Source organism: Thamnophis sirtalis, unplaced genomic scaffold, assembly GCF_051295495.1.
Source record: "Thamnophis sirtalis isolate CommonGarterSnake01/CBP01778 unplaced genomic scaffold, rThaSir2_p1.2 scaffold_12, whole genome shotgun sequence".
Lineage (NCBI taxonomy): Eukaryota > Metazoa > Chordata > Lepidosauria > Squamata > Natricidae > Thamnophis > Thamnophis sirtalis.
In genome coordinates, this window is record NW_028261392.1 from 34,752,392 (window position 1) to 34,777,935 (window position 25,544).

Consider the following 25,544-nt stretch of genomic DNA (forward strand, 5'->3'; position numbering starts at 1 on the left):
ACGTAAAACGTGTCTATCAAAATACGCCAGATTTACACCCAATGGTTGAGAAGGAAGTTATAAAAGCGCTGGGTAACTGAGACCGCCCCGTGGAGCTCTTTCGAAATCGATGTCACCTACCCAACTCGGCGAAAGAGCACAGTGAGCGGGCGAAAGAAGAAGAAGGCCGGCCAGAAGGGAGCCATTTAATTACCTGCGCTTCCCTTCCAGGAAGCCTCCGGACGGCGGGCCGACCTCTCTCCGGCCACGCACGTGCGCTGCGGCTGGCGGAGGGCATGTGCGCCCTGCTCACCAGGCTGGAGACTGGGCGGGCTCAGTAGGGCGGTGCTGCCCTCCGTCGGGGAGGATGAGTTATACAACGGCTCGGAGTTGCATAAGCGCCCGAGCCCAGAAATAGTCGCGGTCGCCTGCTCGAGTGGCTCCAGGGAGGGAGCGCGCGCCGTCCGATTCCTCCTCCCCCTGACCCCCGTCTCCACCGCCGGGGACCGCCCGAAGCAGGGCTGGCGGCGCTCCTGAGTGGCCCAGCCCTCTAGCGCGAGGGTCCGAGGCCGGGCTGGGCCGTGGGCGGAGGCGATGGAAGGCTACGCTGGGACGATTCCCCGCGCCGCCTGCCTTCGCGGAGCCTGACTTCGACCATGGAGCCATAGCAGCCGCAGCCCCCCGCTGCCGCCGCCACACCCACTTGGCTTCCTGGCAGCGACAATGGAGCTGGGGCCGGCCGCGCAACAGTATCCCCACCATCCCCAGGCCCTGTCGGGCGGAGGTCCCTGCCCGGAGATGCTGCAAGTGGCCGAGGAAGCTTTCCGAGGCGGGCAATTCGCGCTGGCGGCCGAAATCCTGAGCTCGCAGCTGGCCGATCTGCCGCAGCCTGAGCGGGGCCTGTGCCTCCGCCAAGGGGACGCGCTGGCCCGCGCGGGGCGCATGGCCGAAGCCTTGGACTCGTACAGCGTCGCCGCTAGATTGGCCCGCTTGCGTCCCGAGGAGTTACGCGAGCTAACCGAGAGTTTCGCCCTCCTCGTCCGCGACAAGGAGCTGCGGCTGCCTCCCTGGCAGGGCCCTGGAAACGGCGGGGGAGCCTCGGAGGCGGCTGACCCGCTGGGGGACCCCGCTTGCTGCCGCCCTCCGGAGCCGCTCTGCTGCCCTTCGTGCCTGCGTCTCCTCCACGAGCCGGTGACTCTGCACTGCGGGCACACCCACTGCAAGCGCTGCGCCCGGAGCGGCGGCGAGCAGTGTGTCGGCTGCGCCGTCCGGCGTCCCGTCTCCGCCTGTGCCTCTTCCGCGGCCCCCAGCGCGGCCGGACCAGCCCCCGCCGACCTCCGCGTCAATGTGGTGTTGGGCAGTTTGCTGGAAAAATGGTTCCCAGCCGAGAACAGAGCTCGCCGGCTGTGTGCCGAAGGGGATGCCTTGCGGGAGAAGCAGGATCTGGCGGCCGCTTTGGAGAAGTACAACCAGGCCCTTGAACTCGGTGAGTGTCCGTTCGCCTCGCCCCCCATTTACATCGTACTTGTCTTGCTGAGTTCCCTCGGTCGCCGGTATCAAGCCAATTTTAGAAGAGACTAGCGTGACATTTAAACCTCAGTGCTGTAACAGTCATAAGACGACTTTTTTGACTCACAAAGAACGGAGGAGGGGGTGCTGAAAAAATAGGCCAACTTGTATTATTGCATGTTTGCTCTTAGCTAGGAAGCAGGTTAGTGGGGGAGGAAGCACTGTGTACTGTAATCAGTCTCCCAGAGTGAGGTAGTATATCTTCTTAGACAACCATACCTTGGATAGGTAAAAGGCAGACTTGCAAAGTGTTAACAAAGTTGTTCTGTTACTCTGCTTCAAGAGTCTGCATTTTGGTGTTGTGTTTCAGATATAACCATTTCTTACAACTATTCTATACTGTTCTGTGAACCTCTGTACACTGTTGACTATTCTGTGCTCCTCTGTGTTAATTGCTGTAATTTAAAAGAAAATCCAAAGTTAGTTTAGATCACTTTTCCTGCAACATAGTATGATGAATTGTATTACAAAAGGGAATGCATCAGATAAATAAGGTTTCTAGTGCAATCCTGCTTAGAACTGTGACACAGATCTGAAAATGTGACATGAGAAGTTGATTCATTCCATCATATTTCACAATTCAATGACATTGGTAATGTTTTTAAAAATTTGAAGTGGGGAAGAGGTAAATGTGATCTTTTAAATTACGTTTACTGAATATCATAGGAGCCAGCATAAACTGATTTGCATTCTTCCACATACTACATCATAGAAACAGCCAAAGATTTTCCTAGTTATGCAAACAACTCTCTTTAGTCTGACGGTTGCAATTGTAGAATGGTTCCTTGTTAAATATAGTGTAAGGAATGTGCTGCTCCAAAACAGTCATGAACTTGTGTGTTATTTAAGCTGAAATCTTAAATCTTGTGTGAGTTGTTACATTTCTTGGTGTAGGTGATAGTAAGCTATTCTGGGTCTGATGTGTGAATTAAATGTGAATTAGTAAAAAAAAATTCTATTTGTATATTTGTCTGTTATATAAAACATAATTTTAGTACTGTTGTGAGAATTTTAGTGAAACAACACTGTGGAAAAGTTAGTATATTGGAAACTTGGGAATGATTTAGTACACCCAAAACAGTATGCATATTACTCTGGACAGCTTTTTACCTAACATCTTTTTCCTGCCAACTAATAATGGCCAATCTGATTTTCATTATCTGTGTTTCCGCTAGTCATAGAAGTAGCTGGAAATGAATGCCACAAGTATGGGTATCAGGGAGGGGGAGGAATTATGAAACATGCACAATGACATCAACACATAAGTGCCACAACTTACATACATGCATCAGATATTGAGTGCAAGGATGGCAAATGCTTTATGATACCATTATAGTGTGCTGTGTTAATTATTTTACTACCATTGCAGCTTGCTGCAAATGGTGTTTGGTCTCCTTCCTTTGGGGCAGAATTCCTAGAACAGCGTTTTGTCAACAGATATTCTCCAGATACATTATAAACAACCACTTACATCCCTAGATGAACGATCATGCTAGTGAAGATCATGGGAATTACAATCAAAAATATATAGGGACCAGTAGGTGGGAAATACCTGCTTTAAAATATGTGTGTCGCTGTATTAAGACATAACTTCATTGCCAGTCCTATTAATTCAGACCAAAAGATCTAAGAATTTCCTCAATATTTCTTAAAATTTGGTTGCAATAATATTTGTCATTATTTTTATTATATAGAACAGATCAGTATATTTAATTACAAATTCAGTTCCAATAACTCAAGAGTTGAAACAAGAAGTACAGAATTGCAGCTGACAAAAATCAAATAATTTGCACCATCATCATTGCAACACAGTAGGAAAGAGAAGAAAATAAGTTTAATATAGTTTAAAGTGCAAAATACAAGCATTTTGAATGTTTTGGTCTTGAATGCTGCTTATGAGTTTTGATGTATGCTACAATTATCCAGTCACTACTCCAAATTTTACATGTCAATCTACCCCTTGAAGTGCAAGTACAGAAAACATTTATAACAATGTTAGATTTTTTCAGTTTTGTAATTTGATCAGAAATATATGGATAAAGTTGGGAGGGGGGAAACTTAGTTAAAATGCTAAAACCTATGAAATTATCTCATTCTTTTTTCCAAATACACACTGAAGGGTGCCCCTTTTTTGATGAATGATTCATATATTCATTATGAAAACCATATACTCAAGCTAGGGTGATTTTGTGACTAATAGGTCATTCTTAAAATTCTGAAAGACACAATCACTTGTTTTCAGTAGTTTTATATCTTACTTGCAAAAAATATGGATTTTGAACAATTTTAGTGATTAGATGCTTGTGATACAAGAAAGATAAAGTTGCTAAAAAGTTGTTTCCAAAATGTTAGAGCCAAGTTGCAGCTGTACTCAGCCAGCTGTGAAGCCAGACCTCATTCTTTGCTTTGTTTTTCTGATCCTACCCTGTTTTCCCCAAAATAAGACCTCCCCGGATAATAAGCACAATGGAGCTTTTGAGCGCATATGCTAAAATAAGCCCTCCCCCAAAATATTGTAACACAGCAGCAACCATGAGGTGACCACGCTCGTCACCTCCAACTCAAAAATAAGACCTCCCCAAAAATAAGGTCAAGTGCTTATTTCGGGGGTGGGGGGGAAATAAGATTCTATCTTATTTTGGGGGAAACACGGTAGTATTCCTAACATATATTACCAGAAATGACTAGACAGGATTATACAATTTGTACCAAACATGGCTGTCCCAGAAACGTCATAAGTTCTTCTAAATACACACATGTTTCCTGTGCCAGGAGAGTGCTGCAATTTGGTCACTGATTGTATTGAGGTAGCTGTCATCTGACCTTTTTTTTTACCATATTTTGCAAACACCCCAGTCTACAATCCCACAGTACTGTAGAATTGGGTGATAGGAATTTATCTTTGTCATTGCTTTTCAGTGCAATTTATGTTTCAGATAATCTCCTTTCTTGCAATCATGTCAAGGTGGCCACTGATGCCCTCCAGTTGCTTCTTTACAAGGCCTTGCTAACATGGTTGCTGCAGCCAAGATATAAGTTGCTGTTGTTGCTTAGGATATAGCCATAGCATATTTTCTTAGTTGGGATTATAATGTGTTGGTTGGATTTGTCCCCCTTCTTATAGTTGTCCTTATGTTTAGATTTGTGGGGCTGTACTTCTGGGTAGATAACTCATGACAACTGTTCAGAATCAGATCCTTCAGTGGGAATTTTCTTTTTACTTATATATGTGGGACAGAGAAAGTTTAAAATTGGACCCCCATACTTCATTTTGAATTAAAGAAAAGCACAGATGCAGCTGCCTGCTTCATAGTGAAGCAGTGACTTGTAGATTCTCCCTATCTCAATTTTAGGCTACCAGGTATCTGATATAAACTCACAATCTTCTTTGAAAAAGGCGGCTGCTTATTAGATGAACAAAAGTTGAATTATCTCAGAATTGCAAATGGAATTGATTGTCAATGGCAGGGATTTCTTTTAAAATATGAAATAAGCTAGAAATAAACGTTTGCGCAGAAGAGATCGTGCAGAGCAGTTTCTCATTTGATTACTCAGGGTTGAAAGAATATAGTTTTAGTTAGATGTCGAAGTGATTTAAACTTAAGTTTAAAGAGCAAACCTAACTGTCTCATACAAAAATTTAGGCCAGTCAGTTGATAATGTATTTGACCTACCGTATTTATAGTGTTTGATGTTAAACATGCCACAGATCTGGGTTTTAAAAAAAAATACATAATGTGTCAGAGAAAGTCAATAAATCTTACCACACAACATTACCTAACTTTTATTTAAATGTGATTAGAGCTACCTTGTGTACATAAGATAGAGGATATGTGGAAATGCACATAATTTACGACAGGTTTTATCTACATTCTAGAGGAGTCTGTACTTTTAACATTGGAAGGCATTAGGTCTAGTAAATGGGATCCAATGGAAAACAAAGCCTGAATTAATCACTCTGTATCAAGTTATCAACAGTGAAATGCTTTACTGCCTTGCAGTTTATGACTCATCCTGCAGCATTTCTAGAAAAGCTTTTTCCGGTTTATGATGAAAACAGTCATATGTAAAATGTGTTGGTAATGCTGCTTTGAGACAAAATAGACAGATTCATTGCAGGACCATTACCTTTGTCCTCTGCTGGTGAAACATCCAGAGTGATTTATTTATTAATGATTTCATCCAAAGTTGTTAACCTTTGCAGGCTTATGTAACAAGTATACAGAGTAAGCAAGAGCCAGCTAAAGTCAGATAACAATTACACTTGAAATTTTTATTTATTCAGAAGGTAAAAAAAAACCTTTGTCCAGACTGTGTAAGAAGTATAGTTTCATATGCATTATGCAGAAGCAAAGCTAGAATTACTTCTGAGAATGGGGTTAGCAGGGCTTTATAGTTAAACAATATCCTAAGGTAAGTAATAATTCCTGAATGTTGGCATAGCTGTATTGTTATAGCTGTATATGTACTATATTTATCAAGAAGAATAAGGAGGTCAGATAGCTGCAAATAAAGTTGGATGCCTTTGAAGATCAGTTTTTGCTGTTATAGGAGAAAAGCATTCATTCATTCAATTTGTATAGCCATCCATCTCAAACCAGTAACATTGGGCAGAATATAATCATAAAGACAATTTAGACAATAGAAAAGAATAATTAAATTCAATTAGCAGCCAAGAGATACTATAATCCATCAGTGTCAACATAAATCAGGAAAGGGGGCCCTTCGCACTCTTGGGACCTCAGGCCTGGGTACATGGCCAAGTCTTGAAGTACTTTCAAAAGGCCATCAGGGTTGGGACCATCCTAGTCTCTAGAGGGAGACTGTTCCAGAGTGCAAGCGCTATGACAGAAGGCATTTATCCTGTCAGCCAATATTCCCTGGCCAATAGGACCTGAAGAATGCCCATCTTGTCAGATCAAATTGGACAGATAGAAGTAACTGGAGAAGAGTAACCTGGCTCAAGACATGAAAGACTTTAAAGACTGATAAAGAGCACATTGAATTGCTCCCAGAAACACATTGGCAACCAATACAGCCCCTGAAGCAGTGCTATATAGCCAACACCATTTACAACCTAGGCAGATGCATTTTGTACCAGCAGAAGCTTCCAAACGATCAAAGGCAGCCCATGTGGAGCATATTGCAATAGTCCAAATGGGAAATAACAAGTACAGTGAGCAGAGTTTGCTGGTGCTAGAATGGGCTCTTCCAGCAGGAGCCGTGAATCCAAGAGGACCCTCAGATTGTGCACCAAGCAGGACCAGAGGTGAAAAAACTTTGATACCAGAAGACCCAACATTCAAGGCCATTTCGCTGATTGACTTTCCTGTACAGCCTTGAGAAAGATTGCCCCTCTAGCCTTGAGGATGGTTGTTTTTTGCTAGCTTTCTAACTGAGCTTTGCATCAGTTGGGCACACCTGTCAGCAGGGAAAGGGAAAGGCAAATGGTCTTGGCAAGATGAGGCAAAAAGAAGGCCAGGCCTCTTGGTAATATGGGAAGGGAGAGAAGGGAGGGAGAAGGTCTGTATGTTACTGGGCCTAGTCAGCTGAGGTCTCCCATCTGCAGTGGGGAGGAGAAGGCTTTTGGAAATGGAGGTGGGAAGCCCACATGCTGTTGGGCCTAGCCAAGCGACGCTTTCTGACCCACATTACCATATACCAGTAAAACTTGTCAGCAAAGTCCTCTTGGCCGGACTGGGGATTGCAACACTCCTGTGGTTTGTAAGGGTGGGCACATTGCCAATCACCCAAACTTTGATCACATGACCGCAGGGGTGTTGCAATGATTAAAACTTTAGGGAGGGGTTGTAAGTCCCTACAGCACGGTTGTAATTTCAAATAGTTGTTTAATGAATGGTTGTAAGTTATCTGTACAATACGAGAAGCCCAGTTCCACTAGGATATTCCTGCTATTGTAACTGGCATGCCTTTCAGAAATTGTGTGACTGGACGGGATTGTCTGATAGTACTAAAGAACTTGCTGAGTACTTTTTAAGGATGTTTTTCTACCCATATTGCTATAAATAGGACCCCTGCTAGCTTTTGAATTCCTAGACAGCTTTGTGTAATTTGGACCTTGATTGTGTCTCCCAGCAGGCATTCCTGTTGCAAATACCAGTAACACTCTTCTCACAGGTTTTCTGCTCTTCAACCAGTTTGCTTTAAGAAACTCAATGTCTGAGCTACTTAGGAATTGATACAGCTTTCCTTTATGTTACTTGCATTGAACTAAAAACAATACTAGAGTATCAAAATGGTTAAGGGCAATGAAAATTGCATTCTTTTCCTCTTGAATTCTTTCAGGGAAGGTATTTGAATGAGTTTTTCTTTCTTTATTGTCTGACTATCTCTGCTGATCATTAAAATTAAGATTAATTTTCAGTATTAATTTCAATTCAGTCCCCTCTGCCCCCCGCCGCCATTTTGAAAACTGAACTAAATCTTGCTTGGTTTTGTCTGCTGTTGTGCATATAGCTATTCTTCCATTTTGGATGCCATTTTATTGGTTGCTATGTGAGAAATCCACACTCAATAAATCAAATGTAGTTCCCATATGAGAACTGCTACATTTAAACATTTAAAAATAGGTTCATACATAGGCCAAGTAGTCAAATAATTTAAAAACTATAGTTAGCAAAACTAGCTTCTCTTTTTTTTCTGAATAAGAATTCATGCTTTTGAGATTGTTTGCAAGAGTTGTGTGTGACAGTTGGTTTGTGACAAAATAGTGATTAAGCATGTAAAATTGAAATTGCTTTTGGTACGTCATACATTTGTTAAGTGAATTTTGCCCCATTTTACAACCTTTCTTGCCACAGTTATTAAGTGAAGCACTGCACTTGATAAGTTGATAAGTGAATCTGGCTTCATTGATTTTGCTTGTCAAAAGGAGATCACATGACTTTGGGACACAGAAACAGTCATAAGTATGAACCAGTTTGCCAAGCATCTGAATTTTGATCAAATGATCATGGGGATCTACAAAGGTCATAAGTGTGAAAAATGGTCATGAGTCACTTTATTCAGTGCCGTTTTAACTTTGGTCACTAAATGAACTTTGTAAGTCGACTATCTGTAATGGTAAACAACAATAAAAGTCAATTAACAATATACACTTTAGTAGACAATACCATGCATAAAATGGCTTTCTAATTCAGTTCTGACAGGACAATAGGCTTTGTTCTGTTAGCATACTAATACCATAAAGAAGCCTCAATTCTGAATCCATCCAATATCTTTGCTCCTAGATTTCTACTTTTTATTTTTTGATAGAGAAATGGCTCGCCACTGTCTTCTTCCAGGAAATTTTTGACTACTTCAGGGCTTAGCATTTTCTGATATAAACCAAGTCTTTATCCCATGTTGTCCCAATAGTATCAGTACCATTTCCTTCTGAAGCTAACCTGTTTCCTTCTGCTCTCCTGAATCCAGAGAGGCTTTACCATTTCAGTGGCCAGATTCTTCCATGGCTCTAAGGAGACAGTTTCCTTTGGTGTTGCCCTTTTTATTTTTTCCAATCTGCTGAAATCAGCTGAGTCAGACCTGTCTAGACTTACTGGACATAAAAGCTGCTAAATGGGGCACTTTTGAGAAGGCTACATTACTTTAGCTTTTTCTTCTCTCCAAAGCACATAGATTTAGTAGTGGGATATCTCTGCCTATTCCTGTTATTTAATTAAATTAGCTTAAGTATAAATCACCTTGCTTTATCCTTTTCTCTCAAGACAAGTCTCTGAAGAATCTTTTAGTAGGTGTCCAATTTTTTGTGGTAAATACTTTGTTGTGTATATGATGGCTTATAAATCTGAAAAGAGCATTAATGCTGAAATTTATAACCAACCCTTTTCCAGTCAGTATAATGAAATAATTATGCAAATAGTATTCCTGCTAGAGTTGAAACACACCAAAGTAGAGAAAAGAGAAGATACATACTTCCCTGAGAGTATTTCTCATGGTATTTATTAGAAATATTTTTGAGGGAGCATGTCTAGGATTGCCCAGTAAATAGAATATAAGCTTTCACTGTGATTTGTGATACTCTCAATAACCTATAAACTTCTTGAATGTTCCCTGCTAGTTGCCTGTTGCTGTACACCATGTGCTGTTAAAATATTATATATATATATCTATTATTACAGGTTCAGAACAAGCTTGATGTGAGTCCATTTGGAAGAGAATGTTTCAGTCTATTAAGTAATAATCTTTTGAATGAGATCTGTTGTCAAATATGAAATAATTATCTGTATCCATTACATTTATTGATGAGATTATGACAAGTATTTTTTCCTTCATCTCTGTCATCTTCTATGAACTTGTAGTGATGGTATGGAAATTATTATTTTGATGTTTTAATAGGTCTTGTATTGCAATTATTTGTTGTGACATTGTAGACTTAATTGTAGACTTGAGATGTGAATGGGATGCAATGTTTGATTGGATTTGATTAATATAGATGTCACCAATAATAGTACTCCAGGCATTTGTTTAATATCAGAAAAGATACCAGACATCTAGACCTGTTATGTAATATAGAGAATTTTTTTCTTTAGTTGTAGAAAAGGAGACAGATAACCTAGTCCTAGACTTTTGTTGACCAAGTAAGTGGACAAATATTAATCACTCTGTAAATACTTACTCCCCCCACTCCCGATTAACCAGCATTGATCCATTGGTTGTGACAGGAATTGACTGACCGGCTTGTCAACCAAGCCTGACATTGCTGTGAACATTGTGCTTGTTTGTAAATATCATAATGTTCTGTTGTTTACCTTGGAACCTGCTTCTCCTTGCTCTTTATCTGTTGCTTCTTGCGATTATGCTTTGCTACAACTTGAGGACATTATCCTCAAATACTTTGGCTACCTAATGAGAAGGAAGGACTCACTGGGAGAAGAGCCTAATGCTGGGAAAAATTGAGTGCAAAAGAAGAAGGGGGATGACAGAGAATGAGGTGGCTGGATGGAGTCACTGAAGCAGTGGGTGTGAGCCTAAATGGACTCCGGGGATGGTAGAAGACAAGAAGGCCTGGGGGAACATTGTCTGAAACTGAAAAAGCTGAAAAAGTATCCATGAGAAAGGGAATAGCTTTTGCTCCTTTTCATGGAGGTGGTTGTGTGTGTGTGTTTATCTCACTCTACTGTCTATTCTTACAAATCAGGACCCAATTTCTGTCTCACAGTCATGAGCAAAGTAGGAGGGCAGTTGATTTGCAATGCAATCCCTCTTTCCCTGTGGAATGGTTTGAACAGTGCTTTTTGTTGGGAGAGGGACAAAAAGATCATGACAGAGAGTGAGTTGTTTGAATTCCATAATTGTGACCAAGCCAGCTCCATCTTCTTTTTTGCTTCTTTTTAATCTAAAGACTTGATTAAAATATAACCTGGAAGTTTATACTTATATAATTTTGTTTTTCTTCCTTTGTTTGCTTTTATAGACTATATATAAACAGTAAGGCATTGACAAGGTGCCCCACAAAGGACTTTTGCATTCTTTGACCTAGTAATATGTCTTACCTTACTGCAGGTCACATCCGTTGGCCTAGTAAATATGTCTTACCTTACTTTAGGTTTAGGTTTAATAAGCTGTTTCAGCCTTTCTGTTCCTACTACCTTCTATGCAAATTCAGTGCACAGTCTTAGCCAACATCCTCAAGTCCTAACACATCTGGATGTTGCTAATTTGTGGAGGACTGTGTTGTTTGTCCACCCAGTACAAATAATTTACTTTGAGTAAATCTTACCCATTTGATAGAAAGTAGGTTTTATTAACTACAGCAGCCAGTTTAGAATGTATTGGTTCTTCTTTTCAAACAGAGTTTAAAAATTAAACTAGCTGGGTTCCACCACAAAACCGCGAAGCCCTTATCCGTGCCGACATAAGTGCGGAGGCAAATCCGCGGCGTCCGAACCGCTAAGAAAAAAACGACCCTACCGCCGTGACAACAGCGCGGCGACAGAAGGGCGTTCTATATGCTTCGTTCTTTGCCTCCTCCTCCAGCTGACAGCGGCAGTGGACACGGGGCAAAGCCCCATGGGCATTGCTCACCTGGGAGCCAGAATCAGGCTGGGTCAGAGCTGGGTCGCAGCCGCCCCAGCCGAAGCAGCCCCACGCTTCCCACGGCTCATAGCGGTGGTGCCGCTGGAATATGGTCCGGTCGCCGGGCGCTCCTGCCGCCCCCGCAGCGCTCTTGCCCGGCCTCCACAAGGACTTGGCCTCTGGGCGGCTCCTCGCTTTCTGCCCGGACAGTCCCCGGTTGCGCCCGCCGGCCCACCTGGGCGGGATCGCCGCTGCCGGGAGGGAGGAGGTGCCGGCGAGACTGGGCTGCCTCCGCGGAACTTGGTGGCTGAACTTGCACAACTTGCAACTTTGGAGTCTCCGCTTGGCGTGAGCAGCGACTCCCCAACCAACTGAAGCCTGTTGGGCGCTCACCGGCCGCCCCGCCCCACCCGCTCAGGCCCTCGGAAAGAGCGGGGGAGGGCTGAAGGCCGGTGCCTGCAAGAGAAGGGCCGGGCTGCCTGCCCAGAGCCAGCTGCGGAAAGGACTTGCAAGGCCAGCCTCAGCCAAGGAGATGCCACTGGCTTCTTTGGCCTTGAGGGAGGGGCGGGCTGGCTGGCTGGTTGGCCCAAGCAATGGAGCCCTTCATCACTGCCTTTCTGTCGCCGCGCTGTTGTCGCGGCGGTGATGACGCGCGGTGATGACATCACGGCTTTAGCGACGCGGTTTAATCACCGCTATGTTGACAAGCGCGGATTTGTCGTGCCACGACTAGCTGACCATTATCAGGGGCATAAGAAATATATTTGAAATGAAATGGCACATCATTTAGAAAGGAAGCAATTATCCTTTTCCTTTCCAAAAGCATCACATTTGTTTCTCTGAAATTGATTTTTATAGTTAGAAGACATGTAGAAGAAAGTATCATGCAGTGGGTGTCTAGTTACCTAGAGACTGTCAGTAGCTCACATTTTTATGAAGCAATTTAATTTTTTGTTATGATGACTCTTTTTCCAATCATTTTAATATAAACTTAGTAACTAATTGGGGTCTTACATTGTGAGTTATTGCTACAGGTATGTGCTGAATATTGGGGGGTGGGCTATATTTCTATTCCCCTTCCCTACTTGTCTCCCCCAATTCTATATGTCCAAGGATGCAGTATTCTGACAAAAGAGCCACCAACTCTTTATCCACCTTTTTAGTACATTGTAATTAGAATATTTACCATTGACATTACTGGAAAGAAGGAACCAGTGGGAAGGAAGGCAGCAATATTACAAGGATTCTACTTCCATTACCACCACTACCATAATTCTCTCAGATTACAATTTCATGATTCCATAAACTAGCCAGTCTCCAAAAAAGGAGGTACAAAGAGTCTATGTAAGGATTTCAGAGAAAGATAGATGGCTCAAAGTGACAGTAGATTCTGTGGTACCTCTGAATAGAACCTTGTAAGATTGCCTTCTTAAATTGTGAAGTGCTGTCCAGCATTTGTATTCCCAGTAACCAGGTACAACAAGTAATTATTTTACAAGACTCAAGGCTGGGAGAACATCCAAGTGAAGAGGAGAACTAAACCCAACCATCTGAATCTCAAGTTAGGTCAATAGAATATGCTAGTGAGCAAACTATCTATTGGACTTCAGTTGCATCAGACAAATTACTGTCTGGACATCCACCCTCCAAAAAAGTGAACATCATCTTTAGAGCCAAAGTAATCTAGATTTAAAAGCAGAAATCTTACAATCTATTTAATAATCCCACTAAGATGTACCTTATTTGTGTCAATTTCTGTCATTTGCAAGATATTGTTTTATGAATGACCTGAAGGCAACTTTTGTGTAAATTTTCATTTTTGTGGGAAAAAAATGTCTAAATTTTCATCATCACTACATGAATTACATAACATCATTGCATGAATTACATAAACATCATTACAGTACATGAATTACATAAACATCATTACATGAATTACATAAGTCACTGGGGATTGTATACTGTAATTTATTTAATAGACATTCAGGAAGAATGTACACCCCTTTCACCAAAAAACAAGCTTCACTTTGTTTTACTAACACTGTTTCATTTTCTCAGTACAATTCAGTCCTTTTCTTCATACAGACTAAAAAAAAAGTAAGCATAGGAACTGTGCTTTCACAGTTGTTTTATCTCACAGTTCCTTCTTTCTTGATGGTTTCTTTACTGAACCAAACTTATGATCTCTTAACTCTGACTTGAAAATGTTTCTGAGATATATAGAGTTCAGACAATTAACTAACAGTATGCAGCTCATATTTTTAATATTTAGCAAGAATGGATGATGGCTTTTCTTCTAGGTCACTTAGACTTTAAAAAAGGTTTTTATGAGTCATTATCATCATTAACGGAAATCCGGGATATAAATATTTCTAACCATATTGCTTGAGCTGAGGTTGCATTATTGACACACTTTAATATTAATGCTCATTGCACATATTTTATTTTATTGCTTTCCATAGCATTAACTGTATGTATTATTAAACAGACTTTTTAGGCATAGACTTTAAATCAACTTTCCCCAATTTGGTGCTGTTCAATTACCATCATCTTCAATCTGGCCAACCACAGGCTAGCAAGTTGAGGAAGACTAATTTAAATTGACCTCAACTATTAAAGTCTGAAAGTAAAGATAACGTGATCTTTATGTCATCCCCAGCTCCTAGTCAGTTCAGGCACAAGCCTAGTAGTTTTCTTGGTGGTATTGTTTGCAGTTGCTTTCATCCACAATAATTTCTATATTGTTATTCTTTGTATGTCCAGATATAACTCTGGGGTTCCTGGTGCTTTCCTATTCTAGGTTAGTTTAATATGATTTGGCCAGATGGTATATTGGGAAGTAGTCACATCTTGGGAAATGTCCATATTAGGGTATTAGGCGGGACAAAATATTATAATTGCAGGGAGTCCTTGATTTATAACCATTTGTTTAGTGACCATTCAAAGTTTCAACAACACTGAAAAGGTGACTTATAATTGTTTCTCTCACAACCTCACAACATCCCCATGATCAAAATTTGGGTTCCTGGCATTCAAGATGTATTTATAATGGTTGCAGCCTCCTGGAGTCATGTGATCACGATTTGCAATCTTCCCAGCTAACTTCCAACAAGCAAAGTCAGTGGGGGAAGCCATAATAAATTAACAACCACATGATTCACTTAACTGCAGTGATACACTTAACAGCCACCACAAATAGGTTGTAAAATTGGGTGTGACTCATCATCTTGCTTAGCAACCCAAACTCTAGTCTCAATTGTGGTTGTATCTCAAGGACTGCCTGTATGTGACAGTTTGTTTTTCTCTATGCTGCTGATTGTGTTGCATAATTTAGATTGTAACCACTTTGCCAGAGCATGATTTCATCATATTTGTTTCAATATCAAGCATTTAAGTTAATGTTGAAAATGAAAAAAAAATATATTAGCCATTTATCTTTTATCTCTGTACAGAATTAACACAATGCACACAGGAATGGGCTAGGATGAATACACTTTGAAAGAAGCATAACTTAACTGTTGGTTGGTAGATCAGCTTTCTCTAGTTACAAAGAGTGTGTATGTGTGTGTCCCCAGTCTGATTAATAAATTCCCAATGTAGCTTAACCATAAGAACATATTACCGGTGAAGGAATTCCAGATTGATTGTGTGTGTGTGTGTGTATGTGTGGTATATATATTGTAGTGATTAGAGCATTGCCTTTGACATGGAAAACCAAGGATTGAAATTCTGGCTGGTAACTATCTAACTAATAAAAGTCCTTGGATAAAATTCCCCTAATGTTTCATTTGCATATGTCGAATATAAGAGTGACATGAACTAGCAGAGTTGTGACAACTTGGACATCACTTAAATTAACAGGTTCATGTCAGATTTTGGGGAAGCAAGCCAATCTGACAACATTTGGGCTCCTGGAACAGATCATATATGGCAACAAGAGAACCTAGAATTGATGAAATGCTATTACAACAAGAGACCTAATGAGTAAGGATATATGAATAAGTGTGGATACATGATACATGAATAGGCATGAGTTTGCTTGATGCCCAACCAGGCAGAAATGGTATCACCTGTTAAGATTGAGAAGTATTATTCACACAGTGCATAGATCCATTTATTTGCCTTTTGATAAAAGATAGCAACATTTAAATTAAAAAATCTAGAATCTCCTTGTTACACAAGAACCTGACTCATTGTCTTATGAAATAAATCATACCCTGGACTTAACTTTCTGTACTAAATGAAATGGAAGTGATTTATAATTGGGGAAGGCTATTATCACTTCTATCATGGATGTATTACTAACAGCTTAAGATGTTCTGATTCATTTAGATTTCTAAGTGGCTTGTGATGTCATTGATCATAATATGTAGGCCACATTTGCATTGTTGTTTTGTAGGTTAGGTAAGATCCCAGTGGGTCTTTCCTAAATGAGGGCATTACTGAATTGGAAGATGGTAAAACATAGTTGAAATGGAGAGGCTGAAAGCAATGAAATATGATACAAAACCTTTTTCTAGATGTATATTCCTTCTGTTTCAAGAACAACATACTAATATTCCTGGATAGGGCCTTATTTCAGCATTTCCAGTAATAGCATCCATGACTTAAAAAATTGTTTTCCAACTTTCATTGATCATTATTTTTTAAACATTTTAGATCAGTTGTGTATTAAATGTTCACATTAAAGCCTGAAAAAAGGAAAGGCTGACTCCTGCAAGTCTTGAAGCACCTCTTGTGACTAATGTTGGAAACCGCTGTATGCCTGAATGTGTTGGGAAGTTTATAAGTAATAAAGAATGAACTGACTCGTTTGAATGAACTAGTTATTTTTTTAAAATGCAGTATGCTATAAGACAAGAAACTGCTTTATATTTGAAAGCAAAAAAAGGCTATTTGGTGCTACAAGGATTTGAATCTGGCATTTGTGTGCAATTTATAAAATAGCCACATCCTTTCCCAGATTATGTGGCTATTTCCTATAGTCGTCATGGCACCCTGACAAAAAAGTTGTTTGATTTAAGAAATTGCAGGTCAGTATGTATTCATGTTCTGTGCTTCAACATTCCTTCTTTGGCCTTAAACCAAAAGCACCATATGACCAGATTGTATTGCATTGGTTATATTTATATTTATTTATATTATCATACACATGGTATGGATTTTAATTTTGCAAGCTGTTTTTACTCAATCAAGTACAGTTTTAGTAACATACACATTTGTTCATATTACTTCATTTGTCGGCATTTTTGTTACAAAAGAATGAGTAGCTAATATTTAGTTAATTACAGTTTCAGAAAGTCATCCTTTGTCATTTACACACTTTCTTCTTGTGTTCCAGCTTCTTGTAAATGTTGGTTAATAGCACAGCGGGCAGAACTTTGTATAGCTATGAAGAATTATCAAAAAGCCCTTCATGATGCAGAAATACTGTGTCAGAATAAACGCCATTGGCCTAAGGTACAGTATCTGTTTGCAAGTTGGCAGTTAAGAAAAAAAACAAAATATCTCTTTGCATATAAGAAACAGGAATTATTTATCATGTATAATTTAAATCTCTTCAGTGAAGGTTTCTACCTTGGTGCCTTAACCATTACACAAAACTGGCTTTTCACTAGCTGCCCTCAATTCTTTGGGTATACATACTGTCTTTAAAAATATGTAAGAGGCATTAAATGATATTCAAAATAATTGCAGCATTACTTTTTATTCCCTTCTGTAATTTTTCAAAGTGTGCACGGCCTAGTTGTTTGACTTAGATGCATTTCCTACACTTAAATTTATCATGTGGGATTAAAATTTGCATCCATCAATGTTTCCCTTTGCACCTTTGTTTTTTACCTTTGTTTTCTGTTCTGTTTTGAAATACCGTCATGCCCAAGAGGTAAACATACTTTAGCTGATATTTCTTGAAATCACAAAGCTTTAACTCCTTATCTCCTTCCTTCCTTCCTTCCTTCCTTTTCTTTCTTTCTTTCTTTCTTTCTTTCTTTCTTTCTTTCTTTCTTTCTTTCTCTGCATGCAGGGTCATTATGTCAAAGCACAAGCTCTTTCTGGATTAGGAAGGATTGAAGAAGCATTGAAGGAATTTCTTTATTGTGTTGCCTTAAACCCTGAGTGGAACTCAATGAAGATGGAAGCCCAAAAGGTAGAATATTATACTTTTCATCCATAATCAAAACATGACACTTTTATGTACTTAGTTTTTAGCCTCTATAGCTATGTAATCTGACTCATGTAAAGTAGAAGTTGTAAGCATTAATTGTTTAATTATTCATTTTTTTAATTCTGCTTTTTGCTCACTGAAAGCCAGTGATTTGCTAAACGAAAATCAAAGCTATTGGGTAAACTAAATATTAGGGTGATTTTTTTAAATATCAAAACAAATGTTAATATTTAACATAGTAACATGAAAATTCTAATTAATATAATTTAGTCTAACTGGTGACTGGGTGACTTTGAGTCAATCACTTTTTCTCAACTCACCTCAGTTGGGGTGAGTTGTTGGGAAAATAGGAGGAAGGAAAAAGTATGCTCACCATCTTGAGTTATTCATAAAAATAATAAATGCATAATAAAAAATAAATAAGTAAATAAAGTAGCCAGTGAATTAGATATTCACATAATTATTAATCTGCATTTGTCAGCCTTCAAGCATCATTCAACCATGAATAAACTTCCAACTAGGAAGTATCATGACATTTGAAATGATTCTACATTTATTGGTCTTGTTTTCATTTTTCTTAGTTGGATAGTGGAGAGGACAACAGTTTGGCAAATGATTGCATATGAATGTGAAATCCTTTATGTATGAGCTGAATTTTATGATATTTCTATTTTTTTTTTATCTAGATAATGTGTGAGATGTTTTTTCCAGCATTTGAAAATGTTCCTGATAGTTTAACAACACCTTTTTGTAATCGGCCCTTTTACACAAGATTGAAACCTGCATTTCTAAGTAGCATAAATACACAGTCTTCTAGTGAAGATGGGCCAACAGCAGAGAGCTCAAAGGTACTTAACACGCGGGTCTGATCTTTATTTCAGGGCATTATATATGGCATTTTATATAGTCAGCATTATATTCAGAAGTGTACTATTATCTAATTTAATTTTAGCTTTAGTTTTAATTTAGTTTGGGAAGGACATACTGTATTTTTCAGAGTATAAGACAGCCCAGAGTATAAGACGCACCAAGGATTTGAAGAGGCAAATAAAAGTAGGTAGGTAGATAGAGGGAGAGAGAGGGAGAGAAAGAGAGAGAAATACAGTAGGTAGTGAGAAAGAGAGAGTGGTTAGGTAGGTAGAAGGTAGATAAACGGATATATATAGAGAGAGAAATAGAGAGAAATGCAGTAGGTAGGTAGGGAGAGAGAGGGGGTAGGTAGGTAGGTAGGTAGGTAGGTAGGTAGGTAGGTAGAGGGATAGAGAAATGGAGATATATATATAGAGAGAAATACAGTAGATAGGTAGGGAGAAAGTAGGTAGGTTGGTAGGTAGAGGGATACAGAGAGAAATACAGGAGAGAGAGAGAGAGAGAGAGAGAGAGAGAGTAGGTTGGTAGATGGGGGAGAGAGAGAGAGTAGGTAGGTAGGTAGGTAGATGTTTCCAGGTATATTTATCCATGTGCTGAAGAAGGAAATTGCTGACAATCTGTAGCACCTAAGACTTTGTTTCTACTGGCACAGCACTAGATCAGTGTAATTCTCATTAATCAGTTAAACAGCTTTCCAAAAGGGAAAAAAGTTTTTGCACTTTGCAAACCTCCATAAAAAAAACCGCCTGTTTTTTGTGAAAACGGGCCCGTTTTTTTTAAAGGCATGAATAGTCTTGGGGGGACTTGCAGAGTGCTCCTGGGGGGGGGGGCAAAAAACCAGCCCATTGATCATGAAAATGGGCCCGTTTTCGGTCAAAGAAATTGCATGCATAGCCTTATGGAGGCTTATAGAGTGCTGCTGGGGGCTGGGGGGGAGGGAAACAGCCCATTTTTTTCTCATTTCTGCCCTCCCCAGCCCCCAGGAGCTCTCTGAAAGCCTCCATAAGGGTCATTTTGGTTAAAGGGCGGGGCTTCGGGAGGCAAAAAATGCTGTATTCAATGTATAAGATGCACCCAGATTTTCAGCCTCTTTTTTGAGGGAAAAGAGTCTTATACTCTGAAAACTATGGTAGCTTTCCAAAAAAAACTGATTAGGAATGGAATGGAATGGAAACTAAAAGTAGTGACTGGTTAGTAAAATTATCAACATTGATGTATTATATAAAAATGATTATGATTTAATATAAGTTAAAATTTTCATATGTGGAGAGCTGTTTTTAAAATCAGACATTAGCTGTGAGCACTAGGTTCCCATTGCAACCGTGGAAGCTATCCTATCTCCCTATATTATACATTTTTGAAATCTCATGGATGTTTGACAAAATTTAAGGAAATGAGAACCTCAGCCATCGTTAAGTCCTAATTTAAGTACATACTTGGTAATTATGCTTTATGTTGAAACCATAATTCTAAAAAAACTGTATGAAAATATAGTCCATCCTTTGTGTTCAGGTAAAGTATGTAGAGAAAGCTTTACGAGAGCAGCTGATTCACTTAGTTTCTGAAATACCCATATAGGCTATCCATATTATTTATTATTATTTACATGATATAAAAATAATAGAGTTGATAAAAGCAGTCCCAGCAGAAGTCATGTAACAGGTTGCCAAACTGTTAGTTTTCAGTCATGGCTATGATAAACAAAGACATATTTTTGACTTTATTTATTTATATATAACCAAATGTTTTTATTGTAGGAGGCCATGTTGAGGTTAACAAGAAATCCTTCCCAAGAGAATGATGTCTATCACTGTATTGATTCTTCAATTTCCCATCATGATTTCTACTTTGAAGAGAATACGAAAACATTAGGAAAAGTCCTCTCCAGCCTACCCAGTGCAAACTTGAAAAGAAAATTTTCTGCTGATGGGAGAGACTTTCAGAATCTGGATGTTCCTAGCAAAATTCATAGAAAAGGTCTGTTGCAGCCGCTTACATGCTCTCAATTTTGTTTTTTGTTATTGCTTGTTGTTTTTATTTTAGAGGAAAAAAACTACAATTTTGAATCTTTTTGCTAGTTATGGAATATTTTGCCAAAGTCAATCTAGCAATTCCTATTTTAAACTGAATAAGTTAAATTGCTCAGTATTTTGTGTAAGGAAAAACATAAATCATTTCAACAATCAGTAATAACAATATGTTATAACTTTAAATGAAACAAATGTGACATTTGTTGTTCTTGCAGTTGTAAAGAATAAAACAAGTTATAATGATTAGGATAGACTAGAACAGGGGTGTCAAACTGGCGGCCCGCAGGCCAGATGCGTCACACGTAGGCCATAATCACCCCACCTCCGTGAAGGGGGAAAACGTTGCAAAACATCACTTTGTTTTCTTTGCTCTAAATAGCAGATTTCTTATAGAAGGGAATAGTTGTGGTATTTTGTCAGCATAGACTAAGATGAAACTTTCCAGTTGAATGTCTGGAATCTTTCTTTAATTTTTCAGAACAAAAGTTGAATTGAATATTTGTACTCATTTTAATTCTTCAGAAATGCAGAGTGTTTAGTCCTGTGTCCCTGTCTGATCATTTTAGAACTCACTGGAAATTATTAGTTTTTGAAAGACCTGTTACAGCCTCTTCCTCCTCCTTTTTTGATATTTTGAATTATCTATTGAGATTGTTCAGAAAAGGAGTCATTTATTTCAAATGTTCTTTTTTTATTTTAAGATGGAGATGCTGCTTGTGGAAACTCAGCTTCCCTTCCCATAAAAGAGATTCCTACAAATCTTATGGATCCATCTGACTTTGAGTGTTCCCTTTGTATGAGGTATTAACAAGCTGCACAAAATGTCTTATTCTATAGGATTTAAATTTCAGCAGCAGTTGCGTGTATCTTATTTCTCTGGACGTAGAAAATAAGTAGACTGAAGCCGGATTTATCACCACATAAATTCCATGATTTATCATCATTTCATTCATTTATCATTTATTGGGTTTGTATGCCGCCCACTCTCAAGAGACTCAGGGCGGCTTACAGATAAAAAGGGACGGGGGGCATAAAAAATTAAAAACAACATTAAAATACCACAACATTCATAACTTAGGATGGGGCTGGATAAATCAACAGCCCCAGGCCTGCCGGAACAGCCAGGTCTTGGTCGCTTTGTAGAAGGCCGGAAGGGTAGTAAGGGTCCGGATCTCCACGGGAAGATCGTTCCATAGGGCCGGAGCAGCTACAGAAAAGGCCCTCCCCCAGGAAGTTGCGAGCCGACATTGACCGCCAGATGGAATCCGGAGGAGGCCAATCTGTGAGATCTCATGGGTCTCTGGGAGGTAAATGGCAGGAGGTGGTCTCTCAGGTAGCCAGGTCCTATACCATGTAGGGCTTTAAAAGTAACGACTAGCACCTTGAAGCGTGTCCGGAGACCAATGGGAAGCCAGTGCAGCTCGCGGAGGATAGGTGTAACGTGGGTGTACCTAGGTACACCCACAATCGCTCGCGCTGGTGCATTCTGAACTAACTGAAGTCTTCGAACACTCTTCAAGGGCAACCCCATGTAGAGCGCGTTACAGTAATCCAGTCTTGAGATGACGAGGGCGTGAGTGACCATCCGAAGGGCCTCCTGGTCCAGATAGGGTTGCAACTGGTGCACCAGGCGAACCTAGGCAAAGGCCCCCCTAGTCACAGCTGACAAATGATGTTCTAGCGTCAGCTGCGGATCCAGGAGGACTCCCAGATTGCGAGCCCTCTCTGAGGGGCGTATAGTTCACCCCCCAGGTTAAGAGATGGAATAGCTGGACCATTCTTGGGAGAGAGCATCAATAGCCACTCAGTCTTGTCGGGATTGAGTGCAAGCTTGTTCGTTCCCATCCAAACTCTGACAGCCTCCAGGCACTGGCCCATCACTTCTACCACTTCGCTGAGTTGGCAGGGGTGGACAGATACAGTTGAGTATCGTCCGCGTATTGGTGGTATTTGATCCCGTGCCGGCGTATGATCTCACCCAGCGGCTTCATGTAGATATTAAATAGGAGGGGGGACAGGACCGAACCCTGCGGCACCCCATAATTGAGGGGCCTAGGGGTCAATCTCTGCCCTCCAACCAACACTGCGACCTGTCCGAGAGGTAGGAGGAGAACCACCGTAGAACGGTGCTTCCCACTCCCACCTCTCGCAACCGTCGCAGAAGGATACCATGGTCAATGGTATCGAAGGCCGCTGAGAGGTCAAGAAGCACAAGGATAGAGGAGTGACCTCTATCCCTGGCTCGCCAGAGATCATCAATCAGCGCGACCAAAGCAGTTTCCGTGCTGTAACCAGGCCTGAAACCCGACTGAAAGGAATCCAGATAATCAGTTTCATCCAAGGACTGTCGGAGTTGAAAGGCCACCACCTTCTCAACAGCCTTCCCTACAAAGGGGAGGTTGGAGACTGGACGATAGTTGTTCAAAATGGCAGGGTCCAGAGAAGATTTCTTCAGGAAGGGTCTCACCACCGCATCCTTTAGGAGGTGCGGGAAGGATCCCTCCCGGAGAGAGGTGTTAACTATCGTCTGGAGCCAGCCACGTGTCACCTCCCTACTGGTCGAGACCAGCCAGGAGGGGCACGGGTCCAGTATATAGGTGGAGGCACTCACCGCTCCCATGGCCTTGTCCACTTCTTCAGGAGCGACAAGTTGAAACTCGCTCCATAAAATCCGCTCAAGACCTTCCCCCGGTACCTCGGCTGGTACCGTGCAATTGGAGTCCAGGTCCGTCCGAATCCGAGCGACTTTATCCGTCAGAAACTGAACAAATTCCTCAGCTCTACCTTGTAAAGGGTCATCCACATCCCTTCCTTTCAAAAGGGAGCGGGCTATTCTAAACAAGGCGGCTGGGCGCGATTCGGCGGATGCAATAAGAGTGGAAAAATGCGCACATTTTGCCACCCGTATTGCCACGAGATAGGTCCTGATATAGGCTCTCATTTATGTTCTTGTGTCAGACATCATGATATAAGTATGTAAGTCATAGTATCCATGCGATGACACATTACAGTCATACAATTTTAATATTGTAATTTTCTTATAGGCACTGTTTGCTTAGGTTAATAGATGAAAAAACCCCAAACAATTCCACTCCCAAAAAAACCAAATGTCCATTCTCTGTTGCTAGGAAATTATATGTGTGTGTGTCTGTCTGTCTGTCTCCATGAAATTACAGCAAAATAATCTTCTATGCTGTTCATATTTTATGTTGCTTTTGATATTGTTATTTGATTTTGTTGATTATTTCTTGATGCATTATGGTAGAATTTTTTGCTTGATGAACATTTTATAATTTGTTATGTTGTAATGAAAGCTGCTGTGAGCTCTGAAGAGATATACAGTATGCTAATTTATTAAATAATTTTATAGTAAGAATTCATCATTTTTCTTACATAATTGTGCTCAGAAACAGTTTTTGAAAATGAATGAAAGAGTTCTATGTCATAACTTCAGAAATAAGCTTTTCTTTAGTAAGAATGGGCTAATTGTGTGATGGGTATATGATAATACCTCATACTGTACATTTCAAGAGCAGATTACATACATGATATGTGGTATTATGCAACATCTGTGGTGTTATGCAAAATGCTTTTAAATCGTTGATTTTAGAGTTCCAAATTCCAAAAACTGTTACAAATGCTTTTATGTTGCAAGGTAGAAGAAGCATTATTATTATTTTTGAAATAATCATGAAAAGCAATGCATTTAGAATTCAAGACAGTTTCAATGTAAAATATTTTGTACACTCATTCAAGATATACAGATGAACGGATATATGAAATTGTTATTTTCATGTCTTTTTCAGGTTATTCTACGAGCCTGTCACTACTCCTTGTGGGCATACGTTCTGCCTCAAATGCCTTGAACGTTGTCTGGATCATAATCCTCACTGTCCGCTTTGTAAAGAAAAGCTCTCAGATGTAAGTCTTCCTCATCCCATTTCCAAAAGCTGCTTAAATAAAAGGCTTGTGTTTCTTGAACCTTTAAGGGCCCATTTACACCCTTAAACCACCTCCAAAAAAAAGGGGAGAATTGATCTGAATTTTGGAGAGGGCTTCAGAATGTTTTTTTTAAAGGGTGCAATACAAAAGTTCAGTAAGCCAATTTAATGCTTGAAAATCAAAATTCCATGTGAAAATTAGAATCCTGCTGATTCTCGTGTCCTGAAATGAAGAGTGAACATATGTGACTCGCCCTAATACAGATAGGTAGTATTTAAATGTATGTGATGTTTGACTTCACATATATTTAAATTCTTGCCAAACAAGAATAAAAAGGGTAGCTTTCTTTTGCATCACCTCAATACAGTATTGTGCAACCTTGGGCACTTGATGTGTGAACTTCAATTCCCAGAATTCCCTAGATGGATAGAGAATTCCAAGAGTTGAAGTCTACATATCTTCAAGTGCCCAAGGATGGGAAACACTGCTATATATTTCAGAGATATTTTCTGAAGAAGCAGTGTAGAATAATTAAATGGCCACTCTTATGTGCTTATTATAGCCACTTAAAACCATAACAGTGAACTGCTAAATACAGTAGCGATTTAGTAGTTTTGGTTTTAAGTGCTTGACTGTAGTATTCTGTGCAAATTCCTGATTCCATTTTAAGGTGTTAAAACATAAAAACATTTACTTTACCCATTCTATTCTCGAGGCCAGTTTAATTACTGATTAGTAGAATAGCTAGAACTGAATAACGTGGATTCTTAAATTCCCTTTATAGTTTTTAGCAAGTCGAACTTACAAAAAGACCATCCTTACTGAAGAATTAATAGTTCGCTACTTTCCAGAAGAATTATCTGAAAGGAAAAAGGTTTATGAAGAAGAAATGAAGGAATTATCAAAGTAAGTGATGTTCATTTATAAAGAGAATATTAGTAAAATTAAGT

At 40.0% G+C, this 25,544-nt stretch overlaps 1 protein-coding gene across 1 annotated transcript in view; it reads left to right on the plus strand.

The window, feature by feature from the left end:
• The first annotated feature begins 663 nt into the window (after positions 1-663).
• LONRF2 (LON peptidase N-terminal domain and ring finger 2) overlaps positions 664-25,544 on the plus strand; it is a 40,324-nt gene continuing 15,443 nt past the window's right edge. The window contains exons 1-8 of the mRNA XM_014067539.2: positions 664-1,465; positions 16,928-17,046; positions 17,612-17,734; positions 18,439-18,600; positions 20,380-20,599; positions 21,354-21,453; positions 24,459-24,573; positions 25,379-25,500. Of these exons, the coding sequence (XP_013923014.2) occupies positions 703-1,465; positions 16,928-17,046; positions 17,612-17,734; positions 18,439-18,600; positions 20,380-20,599; positions 21,354-21,453; positions 24,459-24,573; positions 25,379-25,500 (1,724 nt within the window). The 5' untranslated portion in view covers positions 664-702. The remainder of the gene's footprint in view (positions 1,466-16,927; positions 17,047-17,611; positions 17,735-18,438; positions 18,601-20,379; positions 20,600-21,353; positions 21,454-24,458; positions 24,574-25,378; positions 25,501-25,544) is intronic.